The 20,871-nt window shown below is 49.5% G+C and overlaps 8 protein-coding genes across 8 annotated transcripts; 5 read left to right on the plus strand and 3 right to left on the minus strand.

The window, feature by feature from the left end:
* The first annotated feature begins 433 nt into the window (after positions 1–433).
* ASPVEDRAFT_420431 (uncharacterized protein) lies at positions 434–1,144 on the plus strand. The gene is made up of 3 exons (XM_040812491.1): positions 434–566; positions 632–726; positions 800–1,144. Exons 1-3 carry the CDS (start codon positions 552–554, stop codon positions 996–998), a joined length of 309 nt encoding a protein of 102 aa, XP_040674710.1. The 5' UTR covers positions 434–551; the 3' UTR covers positions 999–1,144.
* Positions 1,145–5,028: 3,884 nt separating this feature from the next.
* ASPVEDRAFT_57888 (uncharacterized protein) lies at positions 5,029–5,871 on the plus strand (the record flags this gene model as incomplete). The annotated part of the gene is made up of 2 exons (XM_040815391.1): positions 5,029–5,301; positions 5,362–5,871. The coding sequence occupies 2 exons, from the start codon at positions 5,029–5,031 to the stop codon at positions 5,869–5,871; spliced, it is 783 nt and encodes a 260-aa protein (XP_040674711.1).
* A 957-nt stretch (positions 5,872–6,828) lies between these two features.
* Positions 6,829–8,025, minus strand: ASPVEDRAFT_35069 (uncharacterized protein; the record flags this gene model as incomplete). The annotated part of the gene is made up of 3 exons (XM_040810916.1): positions 6,829–7,119; positions 7,270–7,507; positions 7,802–8,025. The coding sequence occupies 3 exons, from the start codon at positions 8,023–8,025 to the stop codon at positions 6,829–6,831; spliced, it is 753 nt and encodes a 250-aa protein (XP_040674712.1).
* Positions 8,026–8,990: 965 nt separating this feature from the next.
* On the plus strand, positions 8,991–10,237 carry ASPVEDRAFT_90157 (tyrosinase family protein; the record flags this gene model as incomplete). Its single annotated transcript, XM_040818746.1, has 4 exons — positions 8,991–9,109; positions 9,163–9,316; positions 9,390–9,475; positions 9,562–10,237. 4 exons carry the CDS (start codon positions 8,991–8,993, stop codon positions 10,235–10,237), a joined length of 1,035 nt encoding a protein of 344 aa, XP_040674713.1.
* A 954-nt stretch (positions 10,238–11,191) lies between these two features.
* Positions 11,192–13,796, plus strand: ASPVEDRAFT_48072 (putative MFS transporter). The gene is made up of 11 exons (XM_040813941.1): positions 11,192–11,625; positions 11,681–11,836; positions 11,898–12,072; positions 12,133–12,226; positions 12,287–12,372; positions 12,432–12,559; positions 12,612–12,741; positions 12,806–12,902; positions 12,964–13,233; positions 13,299–13,383; positions 13,433–13,796. Exons 1-11 carry the CDS (start codon positions 11,501–11,503, stop codon positions 13,548–13,550), a joined length of 1,464 nt encoding a protein of 487 aa, XP_040674714.1. The 5' UTR covers positions 11,192–11,500; the 3' UTR covers positions 13,551–13,796.
* A 67-nt stretch (positions 13,797–13,863) lies between these two features.
* Positions 13,864–15,790, plus strand: ASPVEDRAFT_48073 (putative MFS transporter). Its single transcript, XM_040813942.1, has 3 exons — positions 13,864–14,409; positions 14,458–14,955; positions 15,032–15,790. Exons 1-3 carry the CDS (start codon positions 14,024–14,026, stop codon positions 15,576–15,578), a joined length of 1,431 nt encoding a protein of 476 aa, XP_040674715.1. The 5' UTR covers positions 13,864–14,023; the 3' UTR covers positions 15,579–15,790.
* Positions 15,677–18,276, minus strand: ASPVEDRAFT_421207 (3-oxoacid CoA-transferase). The gene is made up of 9 exons (XM_040812506.1): positions 17,556–18,276; positions 17,218–17,502; positions 16,977–17,163; positions 16,617–16,918; positions 16,491–16,570; positions 16,408–16,439; positions 16,240–16,357; positions 15,966–16,187; positions 15,677–15,910 (listed from the first exon to the last, which is right to left on the minus strand). Exons 1-9 carry the CDS (start codon positions 17,839–17,841, stop codon positions 15,776–15,778), a joined length of 1,647 nt encoding a protein of 548 aa, XP_040674716.1. The 5' UTR covers positions 17,842–18,276; the 3' UTR covers positions 15,677–15,775.
* On the minus strand, positions 18,108–20,673 carry ASPVEDRAFT_144891 (uncharacterized protein; the record flags this gene model as incomplete). Its single annotated transcript, XM_040808026.1, has 7 exons — positions 18,108–18,805; positions 18,862–18,935; positions 18,988–19,046; positions 19,098–19,266; positions 19,315–19,839; positions 19,899–20,399; positions 20,480–20,673. The coding sequence occupies 7 exons, from the start codon at positions 20,671–20,673 to the stop codon at positions 18,108–18,110; spliced, it is 2,220 nt and encodes a 739-aa protein (XP_040674717.1).
* Positions 20,674–20,871: the final 198 nt, after the last annotated feature.

Consider the following 20,871-nt stretch of genomic DNA (forward strand, 5'->3'; position numbering starts at 1 on the left):
TTCTCAAGAAGCAACAACTAGCAATGTGACACAAGCCATGTCAAGTAATCTACTATGATTTAATTCGGTGTCAACTTCATCATTCAGCTGAGAGCTTAGACTTGTCTGGTCCGAGTCATGGCTTGGTGATAGGAGCTGGGTGTGGTGAGGCTGTGTCACATCGTTCATCTTCCAACAAAGCAGGCGCCGCAAGGCATCTTCAATGTTGGTACTTTTTTCACACCCCCTTTTACTTTCCCGGACCAATCCAGCATACTCCGAGTGGGTTGCACGAAGACATCTGCTGGGATCGAAATTTCCCCTTGCCGGCTCCATCTGTGCTCTCCGGCTGCGATCCAAGTGGAACCTCGAAGCTTTCCCAGTGATGTATCGTCTTTCAGCAAACGGTGATCGACAGCGCAGGGGTATCGGAAATCTCCTCCTCGTCTCAGCGTTGGCTACATCCAATAACTCCCACCCACCAGGTGGATGAATCTGAAATAAAACCTTTGCTGGCCGGAACAGCCGGTATCCGGAAACGGGAAACGGTGGAAAGAAATTTTAGATGGGTCATGAAGCTGAGATGGGTAGCCTCTTCCCTCCCCTGCACTTTATCAGGCTGATACGGAGGCGATCCAATGCCGAATCCAAGAGGCTTTTGCTTTGTCTGAGTGGGCTGTCGACAAATTTCCTTGTCCGGACCGGTGTCCGAAAGTACCATCAACCTTTTCAGGTAAAAGGGAAAAAGTACGGTGCATTAGGCATCGGCTGTGTGCCACGAGACTGGACCCTGTCTTAGCTGATGATTCACTTTTGAAAGCGCACCACTTCCCTCGGTAATATCAGGCCTCATCGAACCACCCGAACAAAGAATTTCGGGCATGATCCTAAAACTACTATTCAGTGCCCGGGCGACGTCAAATCTCGGGGACCCATCAAGTATCGGGGAGTACCATTCAACCAACAAGGTTACTCAAGCCTTCAACAAAAGTGAAGGCTCGATTCTTTCTTGGATTTAGTTCCAGCTGCAAACCTAACTTTGGAAGGACTACGATCACATTTTAGTAATGACATAGACTTCAACACACTTCCGCTTACCCTCGAGGCATGTCACCGTATTCACAATGTTGTCTTTGTCTGTTTTCCGAGAACCTCGACTGTACCTTGGTATCGGAACTTGGAGCCCAGGGATCATGCACCTAATCCGATGTTTCCTGGCCATACTGCCGATACAGAGCACAGGTTGAATATCCCGGACTAGCCAAACTTTCGTTACGCAGCACTCCCATGCGCTTCGGCTAAGTCCAGCTAATGGGATATGGCATGCAAAGGTTGGTGAACATCAATGCAAAGTACTTCGACCAAGGTCCGCGGCGTACTTTTTTCTTCCTCGTTACACAGAACCATCTGCAGGCTATCTTTCATGATCCGCCACCAGGTCCCAGGATGCGCTTGGGCCTGGATAGTTCCCCAGCATGGTAATACAGAAAGCACTGGGTTCCATATGTGCGACGTTTAGCAGAAAATTCTTTAGGCGAACATGACCCTGTCACTTTTATTGCGGGAACAACCGGAATTGGTATTCTATTGTAGTCGTCGTATATTCATCGCCTAGGCTGTTCTATGCTTGAACCTATGGGGGCCGCTGAAGTAGTCTTATACCTCTTGCAACTGGGAATACTCATCAATGCGGCTTGCGTAGCAGTGTCCGCACATCAGGAGCACTGCTGACTCAATTGTGCCTCGACTATGTCTGTCACTCTCACTCTAGTTTACTTCCAGCACAAATTATAATGCAGAATAAATGGCCCTTCCATATAAAATGAATTCACAACGGCGTGCCTCTAGTGCTTTAAATATATCCCAAACTTGGGCATTTTGTTATTTCAGGAATTACCACTTCTATTATATTAAAGAAGCATACGTGTAGAGCAAGTATACAGCGACTACAACAATCAGACATTATTCACAATTCACTCGAAACCTGAGACTCCCATAATTACCACGTATCTAGCACCTTTCAGATCTCAATGTGATTTCACACGATATAAGAGAATAGCTTAATTTGGATTCAAACCTATTCTCTGAGGCTGATACCACAGGTACCTCTTACACGTATTATGCATCCATATTCTGTTTAGACATCTCTCTGATCTAAGTTAGAAAGCGCACTTAGTAGCAATGTTGCCACCCATATCCAAAGGTTTTTTATGTCTATAACAGAAAGCATCAACTCAAGTTCAATTAGAATGAATATGCTAAAGCGTGGTTTATGATGGTTGACTGCATAGGGCTCCAACTCTAGTGACACTGGGAATGGCCAGATATATAGTCAACAAACCGTAGATAATACGCTTGGTTTTAGTAAGCTTGTTTGTTTATACATAGGCAGTTATCTCTATTCCCAAATAATATTGCCGCGTTTCAAATATTCCGCGCCAATTTGGAAGAAGGCTCTACGGATTCCTTGAGTGAGGAGGAATATAGGGTGACATATATTTAGGGCATGTCAACATACTGACATGTAATATATGATTTCGCTATAGATATATTAGGCAAACAATCCAAACAAGATTCTATTGTTTTTGTTCATAAGATCGAGAGCTTGGCCAGCGATAAGTCGCCAGTTTCGAAACCATTGGAGTGGAATCACCGGCTAGGCATTTTATGAGTAAGATACTATCGGGCCAACGCAGATATCCAGAAGACAATGAGCGCTGGATTTCCGGGGTATCTAGTCGTCCATATCTTAGTTCAGATGCAGGCTGGTGCTTTACTTGCTCTTGTGGCCCTCAGCAGGTCGTGCGGACATCCTGGTCTACAAGAGGATATAAGTGTCGCCCTGTATTTTCCAAGGGAACATTTCACTCTGGCCGGGACTTCAAGCCAATTTCCATGCCCCAATACCAATCAAAGTATTTCGAAGTATCGACAAGATCTGGCCTTCAAAGGCGGGTCCGCATTAGTTGCGGTCAAAAGCAATGTCCTGACTATGCTCCTTTGGTGTATAGTCCATGTCCGTGACGACAAGGTACCGCTGTCCTCTGTCTCCACTCCTGAGAACCATATAATAACACTGGCCTGATAGTAATGTGCGGTGGGACCTTGCCTGACCTTTGCTTCTCATCCAGGGCAACCAACGAGCAGTCGGTCGGGTCTACACTTGAGCAATCAACATTTGACATGCTAGCAAAATGAGCCAACCACCACAGCCACCCACTTCGATGAAACTCCAAGACCGGGCTAGATGAAGCTCAATTTTCTGTTTATAGACAGTGGCTTTTCGGCCTCTCCGAGCGAGATGTGAGATCTCCCTAAGATCTACCTCGTCTCCACTGCGAGCATCATGCCATTCTTAAATGCCCCACTCCAGAGTCCAGAGCGGTATGGACCAAGCTGACCAAGTGATGTTTCAAGGCGCCTTAGGGATAGCTCATCTTCGATAAGTCTATAAATAGTCTTGACTGATTAGCATTTGGCAGCATTTGGCAGCATCGCCATGTGGAGTCACGTGCTCCCCCTCTCGTGCAGCCATCAAGCAACAACAACAACAGCATGAGTCGGTCAGTGGTTGTGTGAAAGATATATTCGAGCCAAGCGATATTTTGTGGCGCTTTGTGGCGCTTTGGGAGGCTGTCCCCAATTGTTTGGCCTATTTATATCATTCCTGTTATCTCGGGCCAGCACTACCGGAGCGAGCAGTGCTAACCCATCGACAAGTTTCCGTAAATCCTTTGGCAGGCTCTGTGGAAAACGTATTGACGCGACTGTGCGGCTTTCTGATCGTGTTAATCCTGGATTTCCTGTCGATTTGCGACCCAGCGCCTGCGTATTATCGAGAGACATAGAAAATGACTGCGGGCAAAACGTCGGTTCAACCTCCGGCGCGAACTCAAAGACCTAGCGTGCATCGCTGGTGGAGACGCGTCTCGTATCCGCCATGGAACGAGGCCCGTTGGTTCGACCGGAGAAATTGCGTTCAGTGGATGGCTTCGAAGTTCAACCATGCAAAGAACGTTACCATTCAGCATCTCCAATTATTCTCGTGACGTCCTCGGCCAACAGGAGCACGTTGCGCGAGGGTTTCAGCCATGCATTTCCGGTAGTTCTTCCTTTTCTGGTTCATGCTGGGAGCTTTTGGGGTCCCCAATAGCCATTCCAATACTCCATCCGTCGCTCTTCTCCTCTTTTATCCTCCGGAGCATGTGCCCGGCCCCTGAGGAGTCGTCTGCTTAAGTTAATAAAGTTTGGAGTATCTTATGGAAGAGCTTGGCGATTGAACACGAGCCGGCTCTCGTCAGAGACTCAGAGTCGACGGCGCACCGCATATTCTTCGGCAGTTGGGGCACGATGAATGAGGTTTTGGCCCCAGGGCGCCCCCAAGTCGCTTTGGTAGTGTTTCCCAGCGATAAAGTGGAACGAACTTATTGTGGAGAGTCTAACACACGATGCCTCTCGCAAAATCTGCTCCCAGAGGGATGCCGCCTGACTTCGGCATACTTCTCAAATCACTCACTCACTCTCGCGATAGATGTACTGTACCCTGGAAAGATATAGCTTTCAGCTAGTTCATGAAGGGGCCCAAGCTCGACGAGAACGACGAGAGCCGTAGTCCAGTTCGTTGATTGTCGCCTCCGTACCGGGGAAATTGCGGCAATTCCCCCGGCCCATGGATGCGGCCAACTTTAAGCGTTGCACTGTGCATCACCGGAAGGTCCACACAGCGCAGGCGCACGGAGGCTAGCTCATTCCGGACCAGCGGCAACTCGCAGCGTCAAGTTAGTCCGTCAATCAGCCTCTGTCACTGGGAATGCGCGGGGGAAGGATCAGCAGCCCAGCACGCGGCCCCCCAACTCCGCACGGGCTCGAGGCCTTTCCCTGGCAGTTCAATTTCCCCATGCTTCTCGAGTCTCAATTCTGAGTCTCTCAACACCCTCAACCACCTATGAGCACGATCATCACCGCCCCCATTTACAGCACACACAACGCTGGGGGTTATGGGGCAATCAGCCCTGTTAAATTCAGCGCATCAACCCGCGACCGGCCGAGATGGATCCCCAGATCCCCCAGCATGACTCTCAAACTCCGAGGTCGACCTACTTTGAGTTGAGCTGGTCGATACTGAGCAGTATTGGGCTCTTTGTTACCCTTGTTGGAGTGTGGACTCTGTTTATCAGCCGACCAAGTCCATTGACCTATATCCCGATTGTAGTGTCTGTCTCCTGCGCGATAGCCAACGGGGCCTGTTACTTCGCATTCTACACCAACCATGCAATTCCTAATAGAGCTGCTGCAAGCGGCTTTGCTGATTTCTTTTGGCTTGTAGGTAGAGGAGCCTTTGCAGAGCCTCCGTTTCCAGCTAACCCCTCGTCTCTGACATAGATCCAAGAGGCTGGCCTCTCCTTCTACAGTTACCAAATCTTAATTCACACCCTCCGCAATACCGCGCGTATCATCTTCCTCTGCGTCTTTTGGTTTCTCATATTCGCGATTTCCGCCCTTCGCATAACAATCCTGGTCTACAGAGTCTTGGATATCGCTAGCGGCGCAGATACCCTTCACTACGCGGGACCCTACCAGAGCCAAATCGGCAAACTACACGTCGGGTATTTTACAGCAATCGCCGTCGTCGAGACTTGGAGCTCTTTCTTTCTTATCCGTCTCCTTCACAATGCCTACAGAGTCTCTCCCAAAATTTCATCCACCAGATTTGTCTTTCTGTACCTTATGCGCACAACTGAAATCCGCGTCGCAAGCCTCTGTTTCATCGGCATCACCCGCGCAGTTACCTATTCCACGCAAACCACGTCACAGTCTGCAACAACCGTTGCTGGGCAAATCGACCGATTCACATATACCATGGAGTGTCTGTTCCCACTGGTCCTCTTGTAAGTCCCCTGAGTCCAGAGTCCAGCAAAAGCACGCTAATCAAAGCATCCAATCCTTCAGGATTGACACTCTGTCTTCCAAGAGAATCAACCAGGACACACAGCTCGAATCCTTTTCCACTTTTGATCCAGTTTCCTCCTCACCAGCCAGGTACCGGAATATTCAAACCCACACTGAGCCTCTCCCTCCGATACCACGGCACTCAAGGTGGCTTTCCTCGTTGCGCGGTCACTCTGTGTAGTTATCCGTAGCTTTTTATTTTTTATTTTTTTTTTTCCCTTTGTGACCTTTGCGGAAATGATACCCCTGTCTTGGTTAAAAGTTTTTGGGTCTGTTATGGGATTGGTCTGTAATCTTAATTGACAACAATATTATGGTTCATGGACAATTTATGCTTTAGACTGCGGGAAGTGAGCCATGGCATAGAACCGCGGAGATGGTAACCGCAGCGAGGCAGAGAGTGCCTTAGCCCTCAGGCCCCGACTCGCGGCCCGCCAAAGTCTCCCACCGGCCACACCACCTCCACTCCTCCAGCTCCACGATCCTAACAGCGGATCTAACAAGGGCCGATCACGGGCTATGACTGGATAGGCTAGCTGTGGATGCTCCAGAGACTAAGTTATCGGTGGGAATATCATGAAAGTAAGTTGATATTCACAGAGTGTATATGCTGAACTAAACTACCGTAATTATCTATATTCTAGATCACCAAAACCCGATCATCCATCATACTGCGAACCTAACCCTGACGAGAAGATCCACCTCTTAGCGCCATTCCCTATCAATACCCAAAATACCACTGATTATACAGTTGACTCATTTTTGCCATCTTGTGCAACTCCGTGCTTTTGCACTTCATTTTCTATCCTCTCTCGTCATCTCGACGACAACTATCTTCATAATATTCGGGCTATGGTCTAGTATGTGTTCCTGACTGCTGCTCTCGCCGTCGACCGCTTTTCAAGCTTTTGAGCTCGGTTGCGTCACTCCATGCACCCTGCCGGCATAACGCTCCTCATCGCGAGAGGTCAGCTCGATTGCACCATGATTGTTGCCATGGCGGGTGAGCGTGCGTCGATAGTGTGATTCTTCGCGGCCGTACGACGAGCCGTAACCGCCGTATCGGGCACTCGAAGGCCCACCCCGGCCGTATGAGGACCCTTTGAAAATACTGGCAAAGAGCGGGCGGAGGGAAGGGGCCGATGCGGATATGATGGCGACGTTTACTTCGATTTGCGTCCAGAGAAGGATCTGGATGGCGTCGTAGGGAACATCTCTTCCGTGTTAAAATATCTATACAGCGCGTGCAGGCGGGCAATCGATGCAGCTGACGCGAAGGTTCCGGTCATAAAGATGGCAATTAAGGCATCTATGGTTTGAACCTGTTAGCATTTGTTTTACCCTTTCGGTTTCAATGCTTGTAGGCATACACTTTTGGTGGATATTCAACTTCATTAACTGCGGAAGAGGCAACACCAGGATGGCCAAGTCAGTGAAGATTGAAATGGATGCTATCGAATAGTACGCCGCATTGAGGTTGTAGCAACCCGCAGGGAACGAGGGGTCCCATGCTCGCCATGGTTTGCTGTGACATTCAAAAGCCTGTGGGAAGAGGCGCATCAGCAACGCTCCACCACAGCTATAGGATTAGGATGCAATACGTACGTTCACGAAAACACAAATGATGGTATACAACATAGCAAATACTCCGACCGCAATTGCCTATATTCTAAAGTTCTTAACTTCGAAAATACGGTAATGCTGGGTCAGAATGCTGAACTTGACCAGTCCAATCGTGAGAGGGTAGACCATCTGGTATGCATACCAGTGTTTCAAGGTGGGGACTAGGATCACAGCCAGGTTTAAATCTTTCATATGCTGACTGATGGATCATGAACTGGGGCACAGACAGTTATCAGGGGGCGCCACTTACCCTGTTCCCTGAGCGACATGAAGCCCATTCATGACCGTCATCCCAATGGTGACGGCCACCGCGGCCACGATGAGATAGTCATCAGCGCCGACTTTGTGGACACGGAAAATGCGGCAATAGAGACGTAATGAGACGGTGACTACTGACAGAAAAACTAGCAGGCTCATTACGATGAGGAACATCGGCTGCTGCGAGCCATTGCTAGCTGTGATGTACGACGGCATGGTTTGAGTCGAGCGGGCAGTGTCGAGCAAGCTGCATCCGAGAGCAGCGTGATATGCTTCATAAGGAGGGCGCACAGTAGTACTTACAAGGGCTTTTTTCCAGCCTCGTTACAATAGAGGGCCAGTTTAGAGTTTGGGCCACTGTCGTATAATCATGCTCTATTATGGGAGAACTCAAATTCTGGAACATGAACCAGGGTCTCGATGCCAGCCCCAGGGCGAGGCTGATCAACAATCGGCCATTGATCTGGAATGGCCCTGAATCCTCCCCGAATCAGCGGCACCCCGAGTGCCCTGAGCCTGCTGGACAGCGATCGCAAACCCAGAAGTACATCGAAGTCTATTTCCGCGCCGGAGGAAGCGTCAAACCTCCGGGACGCGAATATTCGTCCAATACCTAGAGAAAAGCCTTTGGAAATAACCCACTGCTCCAGCCATCTGGGCTCACTGGCAGCCGCAATCGAAAGGCCAAGGCAGTGGCCGTCCTCATCTGCCGGCGTTGCTTCATTTGCCCAATCTGTGACTGTCTCCACGCCGATTCTGTTGTTTCTCAAGTGCGAAGGGGCCAAACACGATCCAACTCCGATTGCTGATGCAGGGGTGTTGGTTGGAGGTGTAAGCCTGTGGATTGTTTCGATCAACTAATCCTAATCCTGGTCGAATCTAATAATCGCAATGTGACGGTGGAGTATCTGGCTAACCAGACTTGAACACGGGCCTGGTTTCCGAACCAGATATCATCCCTCATTCCACCGGCGTGCAGCGCGAGTGAGATCTTCCTGACTCGCAGGGCTTCCACGACCTTGGCCCACCCTTACATTAAAGCCGGACTTGGGGCTTCCAGCTTCATACCCAACAAGTTATAGCTCAGAAAATCCCCCGAATATTGCCATAAAGACTGCGGTCTCCCATGTGGCAGTGAAACTCTGTGCGCTGGACCTCAGCGTTTCAGGGAAACTTTCAAGATGCGTCTTGCCAAGATTCTCTCGTCTTTGGCACTGTTGCATCTTGCCTCTGCTGCCCCTCAGGCATGCCAACCCCAAACCCCTCCGTCGTGCACCGATCCGCCCGTGCGCAAGGAATGGTGAGTTCTGTTGTATTGGTCTCAGTCCACCAAAGTTGACACATTTTCAATAGGAGACAACTGAGTGCCCAGGAGAAGGCCGAGTACATTGACGCCGTCTACTGCTTGACAAACCTGGACCCCAAATCTGGTCTGGCCGGTGCTCTCAACCGTTTCGACGATTTTCAGGCTGTTCACTCGAGCCAGACCCCAAATATCCACTTTGTGGTAAGCTTACACCCTCCAAGCTCCTTGAATGCATGGCGGTCTTGTCCTTTGCCGATCATGTTGATCATTGTAGGGCCACTTTCTCCTCTGGCATCGATACTTTGTTGCTTCCTATGAGAAGTCCCTGCGTGAGGAATGTGGATATAAAGGTGCCCAGCCGTAAGTTACTAGCCCCTTCGATATTGTCTTTTTTGGGGTACACATCACAAGTAATACAGCGGGCTAACTGCACAATCCTTCCCCAGATATTGGAACTGGTCGCAAGATGCTTCGAATAACCTGACGTCCACTGCCATCTTCGAGACCGAGATCTTCGATCCCGACACCGGCTTCGGTGGCAACGGTGCGCGGGTTGAGATTAGCGATCCAACCAAGAACCCTTTCAACCTCACTGGCCGTCTTGGTGGTGGCTGTGTTCAAGATGGCCCCTTCACCGCAGACAAGTTCCAGCCGCACCACGCCGATGGAGGATGTCTCAAACGTGACTATATTCCCTGGGTCATGAACAGCTTTGCTCAACAGAGCCTCGTCGACCACGTGCAAAGCCAGACTGATTACGCTTCCTTTGCACGAGCCCTTGAAAACATTCCTTCCTTCACACAGCCCAATATTCACGGCAGTGGGCACTTTGGCGTCGGTGGTGTTCTTGGAACCCTCGGCAACCAGTATGAGAGCCCTGGTGATCCCCTATTCTACCTCCACCACGGTAACTTGGACCGCATCTTCTGGGAGTGGCAGCAAAAGGACCTCCCTACACGCCTACACCAAGTTGGTGGTCCGGTTAAAGCCCTGGACTTCAGTGGCAAGAATGTTACCCTTGACTTCAAGGTCAACATTGGCGCACTTGCTCCCAACCGCACCCTAGAGCAACTCCTGAACACCCATAGCAACGACCTCTGCTACACCTACGACTCTGCATGAGGTGATACCCTAGCTTCTTTTGGCCCTCTTCGACCTACTAGGTTGCTCGACTTCTCCTTAGTCACTTTTGCAATAGATCTTGTAGTCTTGGTGCGCTGTGGGTTCGTATATATCTATATATCTGCATGTATGACTCTCAGACGTGTTCAATCTAATTAGAAATAATTTTCGTTTTATTGACATTATGAGCCTGACAAAATAGCCTTTTTTTTTTTTTGTTTTTTTTTCCTGCTTTACATTCGTTCCAAAAGTGTTTCATTCATCAACTACGGTAATCTCTGACCCCCGAAAACTAAACTTTCCGCGAGCAGTTTCCTGATCTCTACGCCAAATCTAGCGGTGGGTTGCGAGGAAGACGAGTGAAGTTGATAGACTCGAATTCATGAGCCGGGGTGATATCAACCACAGCGCCACAGCCGTGCCTTAACCCACCCAGTTAAGACGCCTCGTACCAGGGATGGTGAAGATCCTATCCGCACGCGACCCGCGGTAACCAAACGACCTCGGGAATGTCTCTTCACTAGACTCTCTTCAGGTTCCTTGAGTGAATAAAGCTTTCGAATGGTAAACCCACTTACTGTGATATCATAGGCGCAGGCAATGTCGCCTAGCAGTGAAGCGCGTGTATTATGCCTATCTTGGGATCAGTTAGACTTGTCAGTTGCTGGATGGACAACAGTTAACTCGTGAGTTAATGGTAAATCGTTAGTAATGGAATCGGAAGTATGCCGATGGAGCAGCCTTCAAACAGGCCATGTTGAGCGGTTGGGGAAGACGATCGTGAAAAAGACAAAGAGCACCAGTTCGGGGCCAGAACAAAGAGAGCAGCAGGCCGTCTCGGAGCCAGAAGTGCCTCCGGATGACCGATTCCACACATTCAATTGGGTTCCAGCAATCCAGTACGAGCCGTCCCCCGCGTGACTCCACAGCCAATCCAGCTTGGCTCTGGAGTAAGCAATCTGGGGTGCGGGCTTGGCCTCTTGGGCACTGCGGAGGTCAGGCCAATTCCAGACCCAGAAGCTGTTGGAAGGAGGTGTCACCCTCGCAGAGCTCCTGATCGGTCACAGAAGTAAGGCCGATCACGCCTTTTCTCGGTTGTCGTCCACCTTTTTCTGTAGTCAGCTTATTTACCAGCTCCCGCCCCTCCCTTTCATCCCCCTCGCGTTCTCTTATTCCAATTGTCTGTCCCGGATGCCGCGCACTGGCCCTTAATCCTTTTTTTTTTCCTGCGCCTTATAAACGGTATACGTCGAGTCGACGACCATGGACTCTGAAAAGCATCAGGTGCAAATGAGCGACGATATCAAGCAGCACTCGCTCAGCGCGGATGGGGATTCTGGCGAGGACCAGAAGCTCACCAGACGGATTCTGTTCAAGCTAGACACAAGGTAAGTGCTCAGTGTACTTATTGGTATTGAGTTTCATTTCATTCATTCCCTTCAGAATCCTGCCCATTCTGGCCTTACTCTTCCTCTTCTCGTTCCTCGACCGGACCAACGTCGGTAACGCAAAAATCCTCGGCCTCGAAGAAGACCTCAAAATTACAAATCATCAGTACGACATCGGCTTGACCATCTACTATCTCTTCTATATCCTGAGGTGCGTGCTTTTGAAGTAACTTTACAAGGTGGCCTTGACGACTGACTTGCTCTGCGAGCAGCGAGGTTCCAAGCAACCTAATCATCAAAAAAGCATCACCAAAGATATGGCTACCAGCACTCACTGCAGTCTGGGGCATTATTACCATGTGTCTGGGTTTTGTGCGTAATTTCGCGAGCTTCGCTGCGGTTCGCGCTCTGTTGGGAGTTGCAGAGGGCGGGTTGCTCCCTGGAATGGTTAGTTTGTGTGACTGGGACAATTTTCCCCCTTTGCTGAAAAATCGCTGACATCCAAAGGTGCTGTATCTTTCGTCCTTTTATAGAAGAGGTGACTTGGCTCTGAGGATTGGTCTCTTCTATACTGCCGCTTCGCTCTCTGGCGCATTCGGCGGTACGTCATCCTCACCCCGCCATATCCGTGCGAAGCCATACTAATAGGAACTATGTCTAGGCCTTTTAGCTCGCGGTTTGAACGAAATTGGTCCCAGAGGCGGACTAGAAGGATGGCGCTGGATTATGATCATTGAGGGTTTATTGGTCAGTGGTTCTTTGAGGTTTCCTTCTTTTCTGCGGCTAAATTGTTATGATGGGATTAGACATTCGTATGCGCAATTATCAGCTACTATGTCCTCCCAAATAGCCTTGAAACAACGCCATTTTTAACCGAAGCGGAACGCAGCTATGCTCGTGAGCGGATAAGACTTGAAAACCCCCACATACAAGAGTGGGCCTGCCCTATCTTTGCCATGCGTTTCTTGAATATTGACATGCAGCAGGGCAATCCCAGCCGAAGCAGAGAGCCTGGCTTGGTCAGAAGTCCGAAGAGGACTTCTAGAGCCCCAAATGTGGTTATCGGCAACGGCATACTTCGCTATTCTATCGGGCCTATATTCGTTCGGTTTATTCGTGCGTAACCCCACCCGCCTACCTGTTTGGAGTTATAGTTGTTGATGAACATCCCTAAATTCAGTTGCCAACCATCATTGACGAGAGCGGGTTTGCCAGCGATGCAAACCAAACCCAACTGTGGACTGTGATACCGTACGCTGTCGCTGCTGTGTTAACAGGTAATTCTTCCCCCGTCCGCGCCTCGCCTCTCTCGCCCCTCTACTAACGGTGTGTACTTAGTATTCGTTTCCTTCCTCTCCGACCGCCTGAAACTTCGAGGTGTCGTCATGCTATTCTCTCTTCCGCTCGCTATTGCTGGGTACGGTGCTATTGCAAACATTCAATCCCCACATGCAAAGTATGGCATGACGTTCCTCATGGCTACAGGGATGTACGCCAGTGTCCCGTGTATTCTCGTCTGGAACTCCAACAACTCAGCGGGACACTATAAACGAGCTACCACATCAGGAATGCAGCTTGCTATTGCGAACGCGGGAGGATTCGTAGCGAGTACGTCTCTTGTCCACAAGGCTGCTTTATTTGCCGGGCCTGGAAATGGCTAACCCATGCACTAGCTTTCATCTACCCCAATTCAGATAAGCCACAGTTTCACCGCGGTCATACGGTCGTCTTGGGCCTGTTGGTCTTTGCTTGGTTTATGTACGTATCAAATTTCTCGGCGGTGTTTTCGTTACTAATGCAGCCGCAGGATCCTATTCAATGTTTTGTACTGTGCCAAGATAAACAGAGACAAGAGGAACGGCAAGTACGACAAGTACGCGGGGTACAACGATGACCGCGACCCCAAGTTCATGATGGTCCTGTGATATGAATATATAGCTGGTCTTTGATACGGCATGACTATGTTTTGGATATAGGGCTCTCTAGCTCCACTGGCTCGCTCGGATTGAAAGTACCATGGTCCATGACTAATTTTTTCTCTGGGGGAGGGGGCTTCAAATGGAGAATGTATAATTCCATCCACTGATAATAACTGGGTAGATATACGGGACAATGAATTATGACTGCTACGCGTAGTCTCGAACCACAAGGCTCCATAAAAACATTTCTCCCCTATGCGTGACCCACTACTGAAGACTACTTAACTCCGAGTCAAGCTTCGGGCGTGTCTCCCTAAATCGAGAATACCCGAGGCTTGGCACGGTGTGAACTCCGAGTAGACCTTGGCATTGGCTCATATTGTGGCTCTCACTCGCAATGCTGCAACTTTCTCATGACAACTCTCAATCAGTGCGCTGTGTGCACTTTCTACTAGCTGTATATAACATTCTGCGTCAATATGACTCGTCAATCCCCATCGCTCTTCTACAAGGTCCTTGAGGAAATCGGCCTCTTCTCTCTATGGCAAGCACCCCGGGATGCAAAGCTACTCATCGCCCAGCGTTTCGTTCGACTATTTGCGTATGGTGGCTCGACTTTGATTTTGGCTTCATATCTATCTGCTCTGGAGATTTCTGATGACCGCATTGGCCTGTTCATGACCTTGACTCTCGTCGGGGACGTGGCTATCAGCTTCCTCTTGACCCTCTTTGCTGACGCATTGGGCCGCAGAGCTGTTCTGACTCTCGGTTCGGCCTTGATGGTTGGCAGTGGGATTATTTTTGCACTTTTTGGGAATTACTGGCTCCTCCTTGCGGCTGCTGTTTTTGGTGTTATTAGTCCAAGGTAGCTATCTGACCTCGATTCCAAGGTTCCCAACTGATATTGATACAGTGGCAATGAGGTTGGTCCTTTCAAAGCAGTTGAGGAGTCCACTCTCGCCCATCTCACTCCAAATGAGCTACTACGCGATATTCTGCTATGGTACTCTCTCATTGGAACGGCAGGAACAGCTCTCGGGGTAATGATATGCGGTTGGGCTATAAACCTGCTGCAGGCCGAGAGAGGCTGGGCCTATATCCCAGCCTGTCGCACGGTATTTCTCGTGTATTCCGCCATCGGGGCTATCAAGTTCATTCTTTCTGTGGCATTGAGTCGCAAAGTGGAGGCGGAGGCCAAGGAGTCGAAACCGAAGCAGCAGCAACCCAACGAGGCTAACGAAACCCAACCTCTCCTTGAGGGGAGAACGACGGAATCCGAACAACAGACTCAACAACAGCCCGAAAGGAAATGGTTCCTCTCTTTTCTCGGCGACGGAGATCTCGTCTCCTTGGTGATTCGCCTTTTCATCCTCTTCGGTCTCGACTCGTTCGCTTCAGGTCTTGCTTCTCTGTGCGTTTCTTCTTCTCCTCTACCCCTTCTATTTGAACGCGTAAACATTTAGTATAGGTTTTGCTAATGACGCCAGATCATGGATGACGTATTTCTTCAAGCGGAAGTTCTCGCTACCTGAGGGCAAACTTGGCTCCATCTTCTTCACAACAAGCATCATCGCCGCCGGCTCAATGCTAATCGCCTCTTCTATCGCAAAGCGCATTGGTAACGTTCGAACAATGGTGTTCACGCACCTCCCATCAGCAATCTTTCTAGCATTGATTCCCATCCCCTCGCTCCTCCCGCTCGCATTAACTTTCCTCATCCTCCGCGCCTGCTCCCAGAACATGGACGTTGCGCCGCGTTCTGCATTCTTGGCTGCAGCACTTCCGAGTGATAAGCGCACGGCGATCATGGGATCTATTAATGTTGTGAAAACCTCGGCGCAGAGTATGGGGCCGTTAATTACGGGTGTTCTTGCTGACAGGGGGTGCTTTGGCGCGAGTTTCACCCTTGCAGGAATTTTGAAGTGCGTTTACGATATTGGGATTTTGATTAGTTTTGTGGGATTGGAGAAAGGGAGGGAAAGGGAGAGGGAACGGGAGAGAGTTAGTCAAGGAGGGAGTGAGGAGCAAGTCTGATTGCTTTATAGGCCCAGGCAATACCATCGGTGCTATATATATATACATATATAGCATGGCGACAACGGGGTTATCGTCCCATTTACTCACATCCCTGTGTCCCCCGTGCTTCAAAAAGGAAATGTTTCTATTGAACATCAAAGTAAATGTATTTACTCTATATAACAGGGTATAACTAAAATCCATTCCATGAGGATCTACTCCATAATCTCTAGCTTGTCCGCAACATGGAACGGAGCATCCGTCTTCGCCCGGACCTCGTCAACCTCTACCCCAGGTGCGAGCTCGGTCAGAGTGAGCTCGCCTTTCTGGCGATCCACTTGGAATACACACTGTTGTTTGTTAGCTACAGGGTTTACACTTTGTAGTTTGTAGCCAGTGTCTTACCAGTTCCGTGATGATCGTGCTGACGCAGTTGGCTCCAGTTAGAGGGAGGGCACATTCTGAGACGATCTTGGATGAGCCATCCTTTGCTGTGTGGCTTGTGGCAACAACAATCTTAGTTTGGTCGGGGTTGGATATCAGATCCATAGCTCCGCCCATTCCCTTGAAGACTTTCCCAGGAATCATGTAGTTTGCTAAGTCGCCGTTTGCGCTCACTTGGAGAGCCTGTATTTCATGGTCAGTGATACTCAAGCGGGGGCGAGGAATATTGGCTAACCCCCAAAATAGAGACATCTACGTGTCCACCACGAATCATCCCAAATGATTCAGTGCTATCGAAGGTTGCAGCGCCTGGATTCAGCGTTACTGTCTCTTTTCCGGCGTTTATAATGTCCCTACAGTGCTATCAGAAGAAAACTTCATATGAGCAGAGAGAATGGCATACGCATCAACTTCATCTTCGGTAGGATACGGCCCCTAAATTAATTAACTTTTCGTTCTATAATGGGACCCTGGTTCTCGCCTTACCATTCCAAGTATTCCGTTTTCAGACTGAATCCATACTTTAACATCCTCAGGCAACATCGACGGTGCAAGTGTAGGAATACCTGTGCAGCATTAATGCAGTCCACACAGAAGTTTCGAGCAACATACCAACTCCCAGATTCACATAATATCCTTGTTTGAGTTCCTTTGCTGCTCTCTTGGCGATTCGGTTTCTTTGAATGATGGCGGGAGACCCATTCGATGCTGCTGAAACATCTTCCTTTGGTTCCCGCAGCTTCAGAATCTCAATGTTCTTCTTGGCTGTCGCGGGCACTATCCTGTTCACGAAAATACCGGGTAGGTCAACATCATTAGGATCGATAGAACCGACCGGGACAATGTTCTCCGCCTCAACGATAGTAAGGGCGGCTGCCTTTGCCATGATAGGACCGAATGCTTTTGTAGTGTAGCTAGGGCCCAGGCTGTCAATATCTGATTTATCAATGCAATGGGCCAGGGTTAACCAACCGAAAAACACAATTCCCAGCCTCGTCTGCCTTCCACGCTCGTAGAATAGCAACATCTCCGGTAAGAGCAGTTTCCATCAAATATTTCTTCTGGTTGAAAACCCTTGTTTCTCGGGGCTTGCCTTGTTCCAACACTTTGCCTGACGCATCGAGGCGTACTGGAATCTTGCCATCTTGGAGGAACGTGTCTATGCGCACATCTTATTAGCCAAGAATTTTGTCCTTTGCAATGGCCAACCTACGAGCTCCAGTGGCAGTGTAGAAAGCAGGTATCCCAGCTCCTCCGGCGCGCAGGCGCTCTGCCAGAGTTCCTTGGGGGCACAGCTCAATAGCAATGTTTCCTGTGAGGTACTTTTGCTCTAGCGCTTTATTGTTTCCAAGGTACGATATGATGAGCCGATTCACTTGTCCAGAATGTGTCAGGGTAGAAAGTCCACCTCTACCAGGGGCACCGGCGTTGTTTGAGACTGCGGTTAGGGAGTGAATGTTATCAGCCCCTCGTCGGCCAATTGCAGATATAATTGTGTCTATCAATAGTCAACTCAAACGATCAATTCAATCAATGATAGAACCTAATCACCTGCAACCCCGCAGAGGCCAAAGCCGGAACTTAGAATAGTTGACCCGCTTTTGAGGTCAGCTACAGCATCGTCAGCATTCTTGAATAGCTTCGAAGCTGCGCGGTCAACGATTGGAGCACGAGATGGCTTCTCAATCGTTGTGGTCGCAGTGGAATATTTCGCGAGGGCTGTAGGCGAGCTTGGTCGAGCCCATGTCCTCTGGCACGCACGGAAGCATAGTTGAGCCCGAGCAACACTTGTTGCCTTCCGGGACAAAGTCAGCGCCGTAACTCTGAGCGTCGCCATGTCACTCGAAAATTATATTCGGTGAGATTATTATTAAGAAGAAATAAAACGGTCGCAAGAGTTTCGAAAAGAATTGCGGCGATGACGTCTCGCTATTTAACAAAGGTCCTGTCGGCGCTCGGGGCTACTTCTAGACGCCGACGTGTGGGGAGCCCTTTCTTGCCCCCACAAACTCCTTGGCTTCACCAGCAGTGAATACTAATGCTACTACGTACCTCCATACGGCTTGATAGTGTCCACTAGTATCACCCACTCTGCTCAAACTGTCAAAAATTGAATTCTGGATTGCCCATGTCGAGCCAGTCCCAGCTCATCATGTCGTCAAGCGGAACGTCGGGGACACTGGCTCCAAAGGCAGTACCCGCTCGATTAACAGCGTCAATAATTTGGTCGTCAGACATGGCGGAGAACTGCATTGGTTCTGACCATAACACAGACGGCACGAATCCTTCTTGAGTCGTTGTCAGAGTGGCTCCAAATTCATCCAAGGTCGCCGAAGGGAGCGTTGCTGGATGAGAGGCACCTTGAGGGTCACCCTGCACTTGCGAATCCAAACTGGCCGGTATGCGCCGAACAAGCTGGCGCAGGAACCGCCCATATAGCACAGACGCTCCATTCCTGTGACTTGGTGTGGTTCCAATCCGTTCAAGGACTCCAGCTACTTCCTCAATCAGATTCCGGACACTTGGAGCTAAGCTAGAATTGCTATCTGTCGGCATCACGCTGAGGCTCAATGCAGAGCATGCAGCAAATGAAATCATGATGACAGTGTTGTTCGGCATTGATTTTAGCCTCGCTTCCCCTTGAATGGCTGCTCGCATAACATTCAGTGCCGAGGAAAGGCCAGCGGCACGAAAGAATCGTTTGACTTCAACGGGAGCTGTAGGGTGGTTTATTACACCACCGTACGTTGAAAGCTGGGTATGTGTGACGAGGATTTCCACGTATGGTGGGAGGATAAGGGCTATGAAAATTTTGGGCGTCAGTATGTTTGTTTTGGTGTAGACATTCCAAACTTACAGTGGCCTTCTCCGATTTCTGGGCCCCAGGCTTCATACCATGCACTATAGAAACTCTCTATCATTGTCTTGATCCTGTTTCCCGGTCAATTTATACATCAGGGTAAAGCTTTTGGGAAATGCTTACGATTGCGCCACTCCGGTCCCCGTACTGCTTCCCTGATAGCTGTCACAATTGGATTTAACCTTTTTGAATAGCCCATCCTAGGTTGTTATTTGTTAGACGTTGTATCGGACTTGGAATATGAACGATTTAAGAAGGCTCACAAGGTCTCTTCGGAGTATAGCCATTGAATTCATAGCACCATCGCGAGAATCCGCAAGATCTGAGACATGCCATCGGTCACAGTTCTCAATCAACGCAGTCGGAGGCACTGTATAACTTCTCCCACGAGCTAGGCATACTCTGCGAGTATTAATAGATTTCAGAAACTACCACTGGATCGACACTCACCCCCGTTCGAGTACGAATAGTGCGATCCATGTCCGCTCTCGTCTCCGTAGCAATCTGCGACCCCAGTCAGAAGCCGGATCAATGTCGGCAAATCCATCGGTCTGCAAAGCTCTCCTCGCGTCAATACAATCTGTTTTAGCAAGTCTTCGTAGAAGTGTACTCTCAAAGCTCGTCGATGGTAAAACGATCTTGTTCAGAGATAGGTCCAATGCAACTGTCAAGGCCATGGCGATGTAGGAACAAGTGTCATCGTCCCCCAAGCAACCCCCAGGTGCCATCCATGGAACATTGACCATAAATGCCAGAACAATTTCAACCGATCTGAGGCGTTCTTTTATCACCTTGTGCACCAAATATTTGCTGTGTCTCGATAGCCTTTTGGACAATGCAGCAGTAGATGGTAGAAATAGGGCAGTGGCAGCCATGATTGAAGTGAACAGAAGAGCCGACTGAGAGCGAACAAACTCCACAGTATGAATAAGAGGATCGAGCCCCCATCTAGTATGCGCAAGATTTTGGTAAAAGCTAGTGATGATCAGTATGCTAATTATGAATTTCGGCATCAGAGATACGATAGGTCATACAAAGAGAAAAGAGACTCGGCTTCGGGAAGTGTAACAAGCCCAACCTCCACGGGGTCCAGGTCTGGGCCAATATCTCGACTCACTCTCACAGGCACAAAGAAGGTCTTTGCTGCAATAGCATTGCTTTCCAGACTCACTTGTGACTCCGCCGTTGGATGCGGAGTCGCCAACGAAGGCCACGTTGCTATATCACGAACATCATTTGGAGACAGCTGGAGGTCAGAAGCGCGCGCGAGCAATTGCAAAGGATTCTCTGCGTCATCTAGAGCCAGGCTTTCCCCGGAATTTGAATCACGGGGAAAGTGTGACGATTCAGGTTGATCGGGATCCTCAGAAAACTCCTCGCTCTCGTTCTGCGGCCGTTGGTTCTGCGTCTTGCTGAGCAGATCTTGAAGGTCCGCAATCACTTTCTGCGCAGCTTCAGCGGCTTGATGATCAGCCTTAGGCCGCTTGATCGCCTGCTCTATTTGATGTAGTGCTTTGTCCAGGCCCTTGCGTTTACTAGCAGTTGTTTAAGTCAGCATACATGTTGTTGATATAGTTATGAAGAGCGCGAGCAATTAAGGAATGGTAAACTTCACTTCTTTACTCCCTTCTGCCTTCCAACATGATGGCTCGGAACGACGCATTCCACGCCAACATGTTTACATTTATCGCAGGAGGCCTCTCCCTGGCTGCGGTCACAGCGTACTTTGCTTTTCCGGCAGTTGAGGCATGCGGCTTGTCGGCTGTGAGAGGCCCGTCGTTGATTCAAAGCTGGTGCCCGGCGATCCATACCTCGCAATCCATGGGCAGCTAAATACTGTTCAGGAAACTACTCGTATACCTTGTCGGTCTCCGCGGTTGGGTCTCGGGCTAAAATGAGTCAGCCCCGTCAGTGCGGCAACTAGTTATGAGGTCCATCAAGCAGCTCGCCGAATAAGCTAGTTTCTTGCCCATTGAGTATCGACTGCAAAAGCCTCTTACAATCACC

The sequence above is a fragment of the Aspergillus versicolor genome (genome assembly GCF_001890125.1).
Source record: "Aspergillus versicolor CBS 583.65 unplaced genomic scaffold ASPVEscaffold_17, whole genome shotgun sequence".
NCBI lineage: Eukaryota > Fungi > Ascomycota > Eurotiomycetes > Eurotiales > Aspergillaceae > Aspergillus > Aspergillus versicolor.

Coding starts and splice junctions, on each gene's coding strand:
- ASPVEDRAFT_421207 (XM_040812506.1), bottom strand. CDS start 17,841: ATGGCGACGCTCAGAGTTACGGCGCTGACTTTGTCCCGGAAGGCAACA. Junction 17,164..17,217: donor CTACACTGCCACTGGAGCTC/GTAGGTTGGCCA, acceptor ATGTGCGCATAG/ACACGTTCCTCCAAGATGGC. Junction 16,358..16,407: donor ACCGAAGATGAAGTTGATGC/GTATGCCATTCT, acceptor ATAGCACTGTAG/GGACATTATAAACGCCGGAA.
- ASPVEDRAFT_48073 (XM_040813942.1), top strand. CDS start 14,024: ATGACTCGTCAATCCCCATCGCTCTTCTACAAGGTCCTTGAGGAAATC. Junction 14,410..14,457: donor TTTGGTGTTATTAGTCCAAG/GTAGCTATCTGA, acceptor ATATTGATACAG/TGGCAATGAGGTTGGTCCTT. Junction 14,956..15,031: donor GCTTCAGGTCTTGCTTCTCT/GTGCGTTTCTTC, acceptor TAATGACGCCAG/ATCATGGATGACGTATTTCT.
- ASPVEDRAFT_420431 (XM_040812491.1), top strand. Junction 727..799: donor TTTCAGGTAAAAGGGAAAAA/GTACGGTGCATT, acceptor CACTTTTGAAAG/CGCACCACTTCCCTCGGTAA.
- ASPVEDRAFT_48072 (XM_040813941.1), top strand. CDS start 11,501: ATGGACTCTGAAAAGCATCAGGTGCAAATGAGCGACGATATCAAGCAG. Junction 12,560..12,611: donor GAAAACCCCCACATACAAGA/GTGGGCCTGCCC, acceptor GACATGCAGCAG/GGCAATCCCAGCCGAAGCAG. Junction 13,234..13,298: donor CGCGGGAGGATTCGTAGCGA/GTACGTCTCTTG, acceptor CCCATGCACTAG/CTTTCATCTACCCCAATTCA.